The sequence below is a fragment of the Impatiens glandulifera genome, chromosome 9 (genome assembly GCF_907164915.1).
Source record: "Impatiens glandulifera chromosome 9, dImpGla2.1, whole genome shotgun sequence".
In the NCBI taxonomy this organism is placed as follows: domain Eukaryota; kingdom Viridiplantae; phylum Streptophyta; class Magnoliopsida; order Ericales; family Balsaminaceae; genus Impatiens; species Impatiens glandulifera.
The window spans coordinates 31,517,657-31,528,096 of NC_061870.1; the positions used below are offsets into that span (position 1 = coordinate 31,517,657).

Below are 10,440 nucleotides of genomic sequence, written 5' to 3' on the forward strand. Positions count from 1 at the left end.
AAATGAGATATATAAATTAAAGTATGGGAATGTGAAATTTAAAAAAAGGTTTTTAATTGTTATTTATTTTTTAAAAAGGTCAAAACTAAAAAAAAAAAAAAAAAAAAAAGGCTAAATATCAATAAGGTCAAAAAATTCTCAACCCGTACAAAATCCCCTTTCTTCTTCGAATAGAACCAGACCCATGAACATAAAGCTTTGATTCTTTCAGTTCTAAATTTTTTCTTTTTGAATGTTCTTCGATTCCTTAGTTAGTTAATTATTATTTTCATTAATTAACTATGAAGATATGTTAGTAATGTACTTAACAAACTTGTATAAAAGTATAGATATAAGTTGATTGTAGCAATTCATTCCAAATCCAAGCTTAGTTAATAGCTTCATAGTTTTTATTTACATGTAGAGAGGAGAAATTATATATGGAAGAAAAATAAACTAGTAGCCTAGCCAAGAAGAGGGTATTGGTTGAAACTTGTGCTTGGCGCAAGCTAATACATCGTAATAATCTTCATCATTGAAACAATCACGGAAGTCTGTGAAGAGCTTCTCGAACACCCGCCTCTGGACTTTGATTGATCTCGAGTATGGGTATGGCAAGAAAACCTAATTTAAAACTTTCATCATATACATATGGTAGGTAAACAACAGAATGAGTTAGTTAACAAACCATGCTTACATTTGCTTCTAGTGCCAAACCTTTAAGTAAAAGGAATGTTTGCTCATTTTCCTCCAAATTTTCAATAACATGCAACCAAATTTGCGAAGCAAGATCATTTGCCTTGTCTCGCGACTTACCACAGGCGATGAACTGATCTGTTAAGTAGTAAAAAGTTTCAATTGCCTAAACATTTATAAGTAGTATATTATAAAAACACACACCAATCATAGTTCCATGAAGTATTCCTGGAGAAGGAGACATGATGGATGATAATGATGATGATGATGATACTTCAAGTTGCTCCTTCAGAAACAAATAAGTATGGCCTATTAGCTCTTCATCTTCATCATCATCATCATTCAGGCTAAACAACATCATGTGTTTGCAGACATATAGTGCAGTGTATCTCCTGTAATAGTGGGAAAATTGACCATTAGAATATGAAACTCTCTTATAAAACTTGTTTTTGTTTATTTCTGGAAACTGAAAAGAACCTTCTACTGATTCCCCGGGGGATAGGTCCAGGCCAGCCTTTTGTATTTCTGGCCATCGGAAAATTTCTAAAGATTGCTGCTTGCCAGAAGCATTCTTCCTTAAACAGGTTAGCCCACTGTTTCTTCACACAAGAAATCTTTGACCAATCAGTAGCTGGAATTCGAGTAAAGATGTCGATCAAAATATGATCTGGAAGTTCCCCAATTGAGCTACTATCAGTTTCAGAGCCAATCAAAGAAACCTTTCTGCTGCCCAAATCATCATCCCCTGTCATCATTAGGCCAGCAGCAATCCGATTCATCTTTAAAATTTCATACAGAAATCTTACAGATTCGCAAGTTTGAGTTGAACTGTAATAATTTTAATGGTCAAAAGACAGAATCAGTGGTGGTGGATGAAGAAGGAAGAAAGCTCCCCCCCTCCATCCATGTCCTTTAGAGAGAGAGAGAGATGATTCAAAACTTAAATTCGGCTTCCAACATATGCGAGATAAATCAAATGGATCTCAAAGTTTATTCTTTTTAAAATGACCCCTAAACTTTGAGCATAAAAAAAAGTATACTCAAACTTGATAATAAACTTTTTCAAAACCTAAATCTAACTAGTTTATTAACAATGAGTTTCATATTAAATATTAAAAACCATTTATTTCATTTTATCTGTTCTAGTTCTTAAATAATTCATAATTATTTAATTATATATATTACATATTCCTTTAGTTCTATGTATGTACGTTAATCTTATTGAAATGATATGATTTATTTTTTCGGGAGTTCAACTTTAACTCAATTTTTTATTTTTGGTTGTATAAAATGTAATTTAACTTTTAAAAACTATGTAATCTTATAAATACACATTTTATTCTGTAAATTACAAAAAATAATAAAATATTTTTTCCCTTTGATATCAAGTAAAAAGAATTTATACTGAATAAATGCAACAATAACTATGAAAAAAAGTTTGTAAGTAATAATAATAAATATCTATAAAAAATTAAATTTTATGCTAAATAAATGTGACAATAACTAAGAATTGAAAGTTTTTAACTAAACTAACACAATTTTTTTTAATAGATATTATATTAAATAAAAGAGAAATGATACCTATCACGACTTTGAAATCGCGACTTGCATAGCGAATGGACTTCGCTATTATACAAAAGAGATTTCGCTGAACTCAGTGTCTTCTTTGTATAAAAGCGATGTCCCTTTTATATAACAGGCATGTCCCTTTTATATAACATCGAAATGACTTTGCTGTGCGAGTCACGATTTTTATGGTCGTGATAGCTATCATTTCTCTAAATAAAAACATGAGTCATAAGGCATCTATTTGTATTGAACCGTAAATAGCAAAGGGTCGAAACTTTAACAGTAATTTAAGACTTTAAATATTTCGTACCAAATATTAAAAATATGGTGGTCAAACAAGTGAAAGCCAAAATAATTGCACTACTCAATAATGTGTTCAACATGGCTCCATAATCATAGAGTAACCAAACATAATCTTAATTAGCTAAATAATTTATCTTAAGATTAAATAATTCATCATCAAAATTCAATAAAATAAAATCGTAACCAGTTCAATGTTTTACGACGATGGTGCACGCTGAGGGTGAGCGTCACTAATGAAAATCATAACCAATGAATTGCATTCTATTCTACTCCACATCCTCAATTGTCATACTCTTCAAAATTGTTCTTCTTTCCCATCTCCTCATCAATTACTTTAAACTGTTTATTTCATCTCTAAGAAATATTTCAGTAAAAAAAATCAACAGAATAATAGAATGTGGAAAAGGATTACTTTGCTTATTATAGTTAGGCTTTCCCATCCCACTCTTCATAGAACTCTTGCACAAAAGTCTCCATGAATTTGTGCCTTTTTTCAGCTCTCCTCTTTCCAGACTACATATAATCAATCTCCCATTAAAAATACTTTTAAGAGAATAACAGGTGTAAGTGAATACAACAAACAAACCAAACCAACCTCGGTCTTCATTAAATCCTTCAACTTCAAAAGCTTCTCATGAAAGTGATTTATAGTAGTTTGCTCCTCCTTATTCATATAACTTTCCTTTGACAAATCTAACCTTGGCTTAATCGCAGGGTCATGGAGCTTATGCTTCCTACTTCCACCAAAAGTAAAACATCGTGCAATTCCTTATAAACCCAAACACACAAACAAAACATTACACTGAGAAGGGCTCGAAAACAACTGCAATTTCATTTTGTTAAGCATAAAGAATTACCCATAGCACCAATTGCATCAAGGCGGTCAGCATCTTGAACAACCCCAAATTCTTTATCACCTTCAATGTATTCATTTCCTCCAAGTTCATCTTTGAAACCTAAACATTTCAAAATTTATTCTTCTTCCTTTGATAGTATATAAAAAAAACTTAGACCTCAGGCTTTGTTTGAGGAATGACTATTTGGATTTAATCTAAATAACCCCTTATTTCATCATCAATCAAAATACCCTTAATAATCTACTTTGGCATCAAACAAGCTCTTAGGTAAATTAATGAATTGTAGAACATCAAATTCATAACCACTTAATGAAATGGTTACCCATTCTCTTTATGATGCTTAAAATCTTCAACTTTTTGTTCTCCTCTATACCCTCATTATCAAGAAAGTCCTCAGCAATTTTCTCCTCTGATGGATTACTTTACACCAGAAATAGAAAACAGAAATGGGAAGAACAAATCAGTTCAACATTCAATATATATCTATATATATATAAAAAGTTACACATAACCCACCTACCTTACATATTTGTAATCTCCTGCAAATATGAAATTCATTCTTATCAGAAACATTAGATAAACAGAAGCAGTAATTGCAGTGCAGAGAAAGAACAATGACCTATATCATGAAGAAGAGCTGCAATTTCAACCTGTCAAATGTAAAACAAACCAGAGATGGAAGATTAACATTATAAAAAGGAAAGGAAAGGAAAGGAAAGGAAGAACAATTGAATAAAGTAAAAGTGTTAATTCAATTCATATGATAATTCTAGTGGGTACCCAAGATAAAGAGAGAGAAAGAAAGAAAGATAAAAGAAGAATAAGATAAGTACAATTAGCATTGAGTCGGGAGAAGAAGATAAGCCCTCCTCGGCTGCAAGAGAAAGAGCAAGGTCTCGGACTCTGAAAACATGAGCAGGATCGTGAGAAGCGTCGTTAGATTTCATTACGGACTGTACCAGATCCTCGGCGTTTCTGACGATTCCCATATCGCCACCCATTTTGGAAGAAGAAGAAGATAGTCGATTGTTTCTTCCGGTTGAGGAGGAGGATAGAAAGAATAGATTATGGCGGCGGCTGCTGGGTAATAATGGCAGTGAGAAAGGAGGATGGTAGAGTCGTAATAGAGGGCTACTAATTTTGTGGGCGATGGAAGAAAAGGAAAACATTATCGAGATTCTCGAGATCTTCTTCTAAATCTGGATTATCAATTTCTTAAAATGGATGAACTTGAATGGTAAGAAATAAGAAATTCACACTAATTTCAAAACAATCCTACCCTCTTTTGACTTCGGTTGGAATTGTGATTTCGGTCGGTCCGACACGACACGGTTACTTTTATATCTTATAAATAAATAAATTATATTACTAATTTAATTATCAATTTTTTTTTACTGTAATCAAAACTTTCAATTAACTAAAATTCGAAAATAAAATTAGTTAAAATTCAAAAATAACGATTTATTTGTTTTAACAAAATTTAAATAAAATATAATACATCCCATTAATTAAAAATATAAATAATACATTTTTCCATCCAATAAAATTTAAAAAATATAAACAAATAATTTTAAACATGAATCTAATCATTTCTTAAAGGCCATAAAATTTAAGTATAATAATTGATGCAACAATCATAAGAATTTGTGTAATTTATGCATAAATTTTTACATTTTAGAATTTAAAATTAACATAATTGTTTTTATACTATTTAATTATATAGTTGTATGAATAAAGTTAGAATTTGTCTTACTGTTTTAAACGTCGTTAACTTATTATTTATTTGACATCTATATATATAAATAAAATATTCATATCACTAACTTAATTATTGAATTTTAACAAAATAATATTATTTATTTGCTGAAATCCAGTAATTAAAGTAGTGTTATTAATATTTTATTTATAAATAAGTGTACATAATAATAAGTTAATTGAATTTAAAATTAAGATAAAACTTTTGTATAATTTAATAATAGGGTGTCCCAAAAAGTAAAAAGTTTGGGAGGAGATGAAATTTTATTTGGCCATGGTTCAAATTGGATCTAATGTAATAAATTAGAAAATTAACATGTCCAATATTCAATTATTATATGATTCATGATTTAAATAAGAATAACCTACTTAAAATTTTGTAGCGATTTAATTAGTTGACTAGTAAGATTTAGATTTTAACCATGAGTGGTCAATTAAAAAAAGTATGAAACAACCTCTCATTTGTTTTTACATTGTCATATTATTACAAATATATAAATTTTTTTTTTATGAAATTTGACCGAAATTACGCTAGAAAGTAGAGAGGCATTAATTGAAACGATTAAAAAAAGTGAAACTTAGAAGATGAACTTCTGTCCATATAATTTTTTGATTGATTACTTAGTTGGAAAGAAATCGAAAAATATTTAACAATTAAAGTAGACAATTAATAATGATTCACAATGTCATTATTACGATGATGTGTTAAGATTAAATCTAAAAAACTTATAGATATGTGTGTAGACCTTATTGTTTTAATTAAAAACTCTTAATCAATTTAGTGTTTTTTTTATTTAATATTTACAGTTAGTTTTGTCACTATGCTTAAATATTTTTTTAATTAAATGATGAAAAAATATGAATAATTTAGTATTTATTTTCCTAAATACATATTAAAATAAGAAGAAAAGACCAAAAAGCATTATCTTGGAAATCATGTTTAACGATTCGTCGGCGTAAATATAGTTACCGGCAGGTTACCAAAAACAAAAAATTAACATAAAACAGGTTGGTTGGAGCTGAGAGCTATTGCTGCTTGCTTAAAGCTTCTCTCTTTCTTTCTCTGTCTTTAGGTTCTGAACAAAATTATTTCTAATGATTATTTTTCTCCATTAGGGGACCCCCCTTTTCTCTTTCCGACGACGGGACGAAGAAGAAGAAGACGACGACGCAGCAGCAGCAAGAAACAAACCCACTTAAGCTTGTTACTGCTGTTTTAAGACAGATAAATCAAGATGGGATCGCACCAGATTCCCTCCAATTAACAAACCCACTTGTACGATTCATCTCTCTTTACTTTCACATCTCAAGATCCCTTCTTCTTCTTATCAGAGGTGCGTTCTGCAAAAGTTTTAACAAAACAAAACAAAACCCCTCTTTTTTCTCTCCATTATATGGCCTGCCGTGCTTTCACAATGTCTGCTATTCTGAATCCTCGTATCTTTTTCTCCACTTATTGATAAAGTTAATCGCTTGCCTGCCTTGCTGTAATATAATTACTTGGATCCGTCTGTCTGTGGGGATTTCGTATTTTTGTTTCTTCTCATTTACTTTTACACATGTTGCTTTAGCCGTCACTTAGATCTGCACCGATGTTCACTCAGGTTGCCGTCTTCTTGTCTTTCTCTATATCTCTTCTCATTATAGGCATGATTTCATAATATGATGGCCAGGTAGTTCTGGGTTTTCATCGTAGGATCTGAATACTTACTTGCTTAACTTGATATTAACCGATTATATGTCCTGTGGATCAGTAATTCATTAACAGATCTGAATTGCTTGAAATGCTTCGATTTCATTTGCATCTTCTTCTTTAGTCACAATTTTTAACATTCTCTTCTTCTGGCTTTTGTATCATCCCTAGGGTTTCTTTTGAAGGGCACATGAACTGATAAGGAATTTGAAAGCTCTACTCGACTTGGGTATTTAGCTGTTCCTATCTAAAGGGGAGTCTGTCTGATGGGTTCGAGGTTTCCTTCCCACCAGCTTAGCAATGGACTATACGTATCAGGGAGACCGGAGCAGCCAAAAGAAAGAACTCCAACATTGGGATCTTCTGCTATGCCCTATACTGGTGGTGACATTAAGAAATCTGGAGAGCTTGGGAAAATGTTTGATATACCAACAGATGGATCTAAATCTAGAAAGTCTGGACCCATAGCTGGTCCTCCATCTAGAACTGGATCTTTTGCTGGTGCTGCTTCACATTCTGGACCAATTAATGCTGCTGCTAGGTCTAGCTATTCCACATCAGGCCCTGTAACTTCTGCCGGACTTTCTGGTGGAGCTTCTGTGAAGAAGTCCAATTCCGGTCCTTTGAATAAACACGGAGAACCCATGAAGAAGTCGTCTGGACCTCAATCTGGAGGTGTTACTCCAGTTACCCGACAAAATTCGGGTCCTATACCTCCGGTTTTACCTACAACAGGGCTGATTACTTCTGGTCCTATTTCGTCTGGGCCTTTGAATTCTTCTGGGGCTCCTAGAAAATATTCAGGTCCTCTAGAGTCGATGGGATCTATAAAATTACATAGCTCTTTGGCTCATAACCAGGCTGTAACAACCCTTAATGAAGATGATGATTATTCGTTTAGGAGGAACTTCCCAAAGCCGATTCTTTGGGCGATGATTTTGCTATTTGTGATGGGGTTCATTGCAGGAGGATTCATTCTTGGAGCTGTTCAAAATGCCATTCTCCTAATTGTTGTTGTCGTTCTGTTTGCTATGGTTGCAGCATTGTTCACATGGAATACTTATTGGGGAAGGAATGCTATTATTGGATTTATTGCCAGTTATCCAGATGCTGAGCTTCGAACTGCCAAAAATGGCCAATATGTCAAGGTTTCTGGGGTATGTATATATATTTTTTTCTTCCTTTCAGCATAATGCGATGACTATGGTTAAAATGTTTATTTTTCCGAATTTGGGGAAGGTTGTGACATGTGGGAATGTGCCATTGGAATCATCCTTTCAAAAAGTTCCTAGATGTGTTTACACATCGACAACTCTGTTTGAGTATCGTGGATGTGACTCAAAAACCGCCAACCCTACACACCGTCGGTTCACTTGGGGGCTGAGATCATCAGAAGTGAGTAGCTGTTGTTATTAGTTAAACTTGGCTTGTTATTCTCAGTTGTTTTATCATTTAGTTTTGTTCTTGTTGTTCAGAGACATGTGGTTGATTTTTACATCTCTGATTTCCAATCTGGCTTAAGAGCATTAGTTAAGACTGGCTGCAGTTCTAGGGTGACTCCTTATGTCGAGGAATCTATCATTGTTGATGTCAACCCTTCAAACAAAGATCTTTCTCCCGAATTCTTGAGATGGTTATCTGAAAGGAATCTTTCAAGCGACGAAAGAATAATGCGACTGAAAGAAGGGTATTAAAAAGTTCTCTGATTTTTAAAATTTATGAATATTTTCATTAATTTATGTTTTGGTTTGGTTTGGTTTGGTTTGGTTTGGTTTAGGTATATAAAAGAAGGAAGCACAGTTAGTGTAATGGGGGTTGTACAAAGGAATGATAATGTGCTGATGATTGTTCCTCCTCAAGAGGCTTTCACAACGGGTTGCCAATGGGCAAAATGCATACTTCCGGCTAGTCTGGAAGGTATCATTTTGAGGTGCGAAGACGCATCAAAGATCGATGTCATACCCGTCTAGTATAATAACAATAATAGTATGAAACTGAGCTTCTGCTTTATTTTTCCTTCCACACCGCCACTTGTTGAGAGAAGAAGATGAAGAAGAAGATATAATTTGACAGACAAGAAGAAAATATATTCACAGGAAATGAGAGTCGACTTAGCAGTGGTGCAACTATTTGTTGGCTTGTATTTTATTCTGTTATTATTTGTTTTGTGTATAGAGAGTAGTAGTTTACTTCTTTTATTGGTGGTGGTGGTCTTGAAATAGTAGTGTTTTTTTACGGTTGGGGGGTTCGTCGATGGTACTGAAGCGAGGTCAAATTTATAGTGTATGGAAATGTTGGGTGGTGTATTGAGATTTTTTTGGTAACGACTGATCGCAGAGCTATCTCCTATGAAAAGTATAATAGTTTGTGGGTATATTTCAACACTAGACATTTGGTTGAGTAGGATGCAGAAGTTTATAATGTATAATAAGATCTATGTATAATTTATTTTGACAATTCTCATTAGATCAAATAAATAGTTACATAATCATGTTGGTGATAATTTGTTATTTCAGGTTCGGAACCAGAAGTGGCAGGTAGTATAAGACATTAATTTACAAATAATAGAAAATAATTACTTACACAACTTTGCAAATTTAAAGGAAATAATACACCAATTGGACAATTTTGAAAGGTATCTTTAAAAATGAATTCATAACAAATCAATAAAACCGTGTTCAAGGGTTGATAAACAACTTCAGGAAATATTATTTCAAATGATAAACCTAAAACGTTTTTGGATGAAAGATAAATAACTCATTATCTACGAATATAGTCAAAATAACGAAAAACTCATATAAAGTAAACCTAAAACGTTTTTTTGATGAAAGATAAATTTTAATTTTTTTATAAAAAAAATCAAAAATAATCCACATCCGACAAAATCACTCATTTACTACAAAAAAAAAAGACAAACACGGACTCAAGTAATAATCACTAACACAATGGAAGAGTATGATCGCAAAACAATCACTAACACAATGGAAGAGTATGATCGCAAAACAGACCAAAAATTGAAAGTATTATTCGGATTACAGAAATTCGAGATGAAAAATCCGATCCGATTTAAATAAGATGTGCCAACAACACAAAACAAAACATTAATCCAAATTTAAGAGAAATAAGTAAATACTCCAATTTTAAAAAAGACAATGAAAACTCTGAATGACTTTGCATCTTCTAACAGAGATTTATTTTATAGAGAAATGAGATATGGAACCCTATCCATTTAGACTCCGTGCTAAGAATATATAATTTATTCATATACATATATATTTATTTGTATCCAAAAAAAAGACCAGGTTATTTAAAGTAATAAAAATTTCTCAAATTTATCTCTTTAAAATTTAAGAACATTATATCAGGTATGGCCAACAAATTTCAGACACCCCTTCCCTAGCCCTCTAGCCGGACATTGGGGACCTTTTCTTTTCTTTCCTCATTCCTCACCACACAAAATTATATTTGAGTATAGGTGTTGTACGGATCTCAAATTATAAAATATAATATTATTAATTATTAATTTACTAAAAAGACAATTTATAAATAATTAATTACAAATATATGATAAGGCGTCACGATCGGAGG

General features: G+C 32.2%; 3 protein-coding genes across 7 annotated transcripts; 1 reads left to right on the top strand and 2 right to left on the bottom strand.

Moving 5' to 3' along the window:
- Positions 1 to 313: 313 nt before the first annotated feature.
- LOC124915095 lies at positions 314 to 1,584 on the bottom strand. The gene is made up of 4 exons (XM_047455749.1): positions 1,153 to 1,584; positions 880 to 1,067; positions 677 to 813; positions 314 to 603 (listed from the first exon to the last, which is right to left on the bottom strand). The coding sequence occupies exons 1-4, from the start codon at positions 1,452 to 1,454 to the stop codon at positions 436 to 438; spliced, it is 795 nt and encodes a 264-aa protein (XP_047311705.1). The 5' UTR covers positions 1,455 to 1,584; the 3' UTR covers positions 314 to 435.
- A 1,000-nt stretch (positions 1,585 to 2,584) lies between these two features.
- Positions 2,585 to 4,636, bottom strand: LOC124914610 (uncharacterized protein YpgQ). 3 transcript variants are annotated; one of them, XM_047455198.1, is made up of 8 exons: positions 4,238 to 4,636; positions 4,024 to 4,054; positions 3,925 to 3,943; positions 3,727 to 3,824; positions 3,405 to 3,503; positions 3,143 to 3,315; positions 2,960 to 3,060; positions 2,585 to 2,886 (listed from the first exon to the last, which is right to left on the bottom strand). In XM_047455198.1, exons 1-7 carry the CDS (start codon positions 4,571 to 4,573, stop codon positions 2,974 to 2,976), a joined length of 843 nt encoding a protein of 280 aa, XP_047311154.1. In that variant the 5' UTR covers positions 4,574 to 4,636; the 3' UTR covers positions 2,585 to 2,886; positions 2,960 to 2,973. The 3 variants fall into 3 exon arrangements, with proteins under 3 accessions (XP_047311154.1, XP_047311155.1, XP_047311153.1); XM_047455199.1 differs by having other exon boundaries at positions 2,585 to 2,901; XM_047455197.1 differs by having other exon boundaries at positions 2,585 to 3,060.
- A 1,567-nt stretch (positions 4,637 to 6,203) lies between these two features.
- LOC124914566 (uncharacterized membrane protein At1g16860-like) lies at positions 6,204 to 9,216 on the top strand. 3 transcript variants are annotated; one of them, XM_047455145.1, is made up of 5 exons: positions 6,204 to 6,493; positions 7,024 to 8,009; positions 8,092 to 8,247; positions 8,328 to 8,539; positions 8,630 to 9,216. In XM_047455145.1, the coding sequence occupies exons 2-5, from the start codon at positions 7,119 to 7,121 to the stop codon at positions 8,820 to 8,822; spliced, it is 1,452 nt and encodes a 483-aa protein (XP_047311101.1). In that variant the 5' UTR covers positions 6,204 to 6,493; positions 7,024 to 7,118; the 3' UTR covers positions 8,823 to 9,216. The 3 variants fall into 3 exon arrangements, with proteins under 3 accessions (XP_047311101.1, XP_047311102.1, XP_047311103.1); XM_047455146.1 differs by having other exon boundaries at positions 6,204 to 6,435; XM_047455147.1 differs by lacking the exon at positions 6,204 to 6,493 and adding an exon at positions 6,535 to 6,763.
- Positions 9,217 to 10,440: the final 1,224 nt, after the last annotated feature.

Excerpts from the sequence above, each read along its gene's own strand:
- LOC124915095 (XM_047455749.1), bottom strand. The coding sequence starts at position 1,454 with ATGAATCGGATTGCTGCTGGCCTAATGATGACAGGGGATGATGATTTG. Across the intron at positions 1,068-1,152 it reads CCCCGGGGAATCAGTAGAAG|GAGATACACTGCACTATATG; the intron begins GTTCTTTTCAGT and ends CCACTATTACAG. Across the intron at positions 814-879 it reads ACTTCATGGAACTATGATTG|ATCAGTTCATCGCCTGTGGT; the intron begins GTGTGTGTTTTT and ends ACTACTTAACAG.
- LOC124914610 (XM_047455198.1), bottom strand. The coding sequence starts at position 4,573 with ATGTTTTCCTTTTCTTCCATCGCCCACAAAATTAGTAGCCCTCTATTA. Across the intron at positions 4,055-4,237 it reads CTCCCGACTCAATGCTAATT|GTTGAAATTGCAGCTCTTCT; the intron begins GTACTTATCTTA and ends TACATTTGACAG. Across the intron at positions 3,504-3,726 it reads AAGCATCATAAAGAGAATGG|GTTTCAAAGATGAACTTGGA; the intron begins GTAACCATTTCA and ends TGAAATGTTTAG.
- LOC124914566 (XM_047455145.1), top strand. The coding sequence starts at position 7,119 with ATGGGTTCGAGGTTTCCTTCCCACCAGCTTAGCAATGGACTATACGTA. Across the intron at positions 8,010-8,091 it reads AATATGTCAAGGTTTCTGGG|GTTGTGACATGTGGGAATGT; the intron begins GTATGTATATAT and ends AATTTGGGGAAG. Across the intron at positions 8,248-8,327 it reads GGGGGCTGAGATCATCAGAA|AGACATGTGGTTGATTTTTA; the intron begins GTGAGTAGCTGT and ends CTTGTTGTTCAG.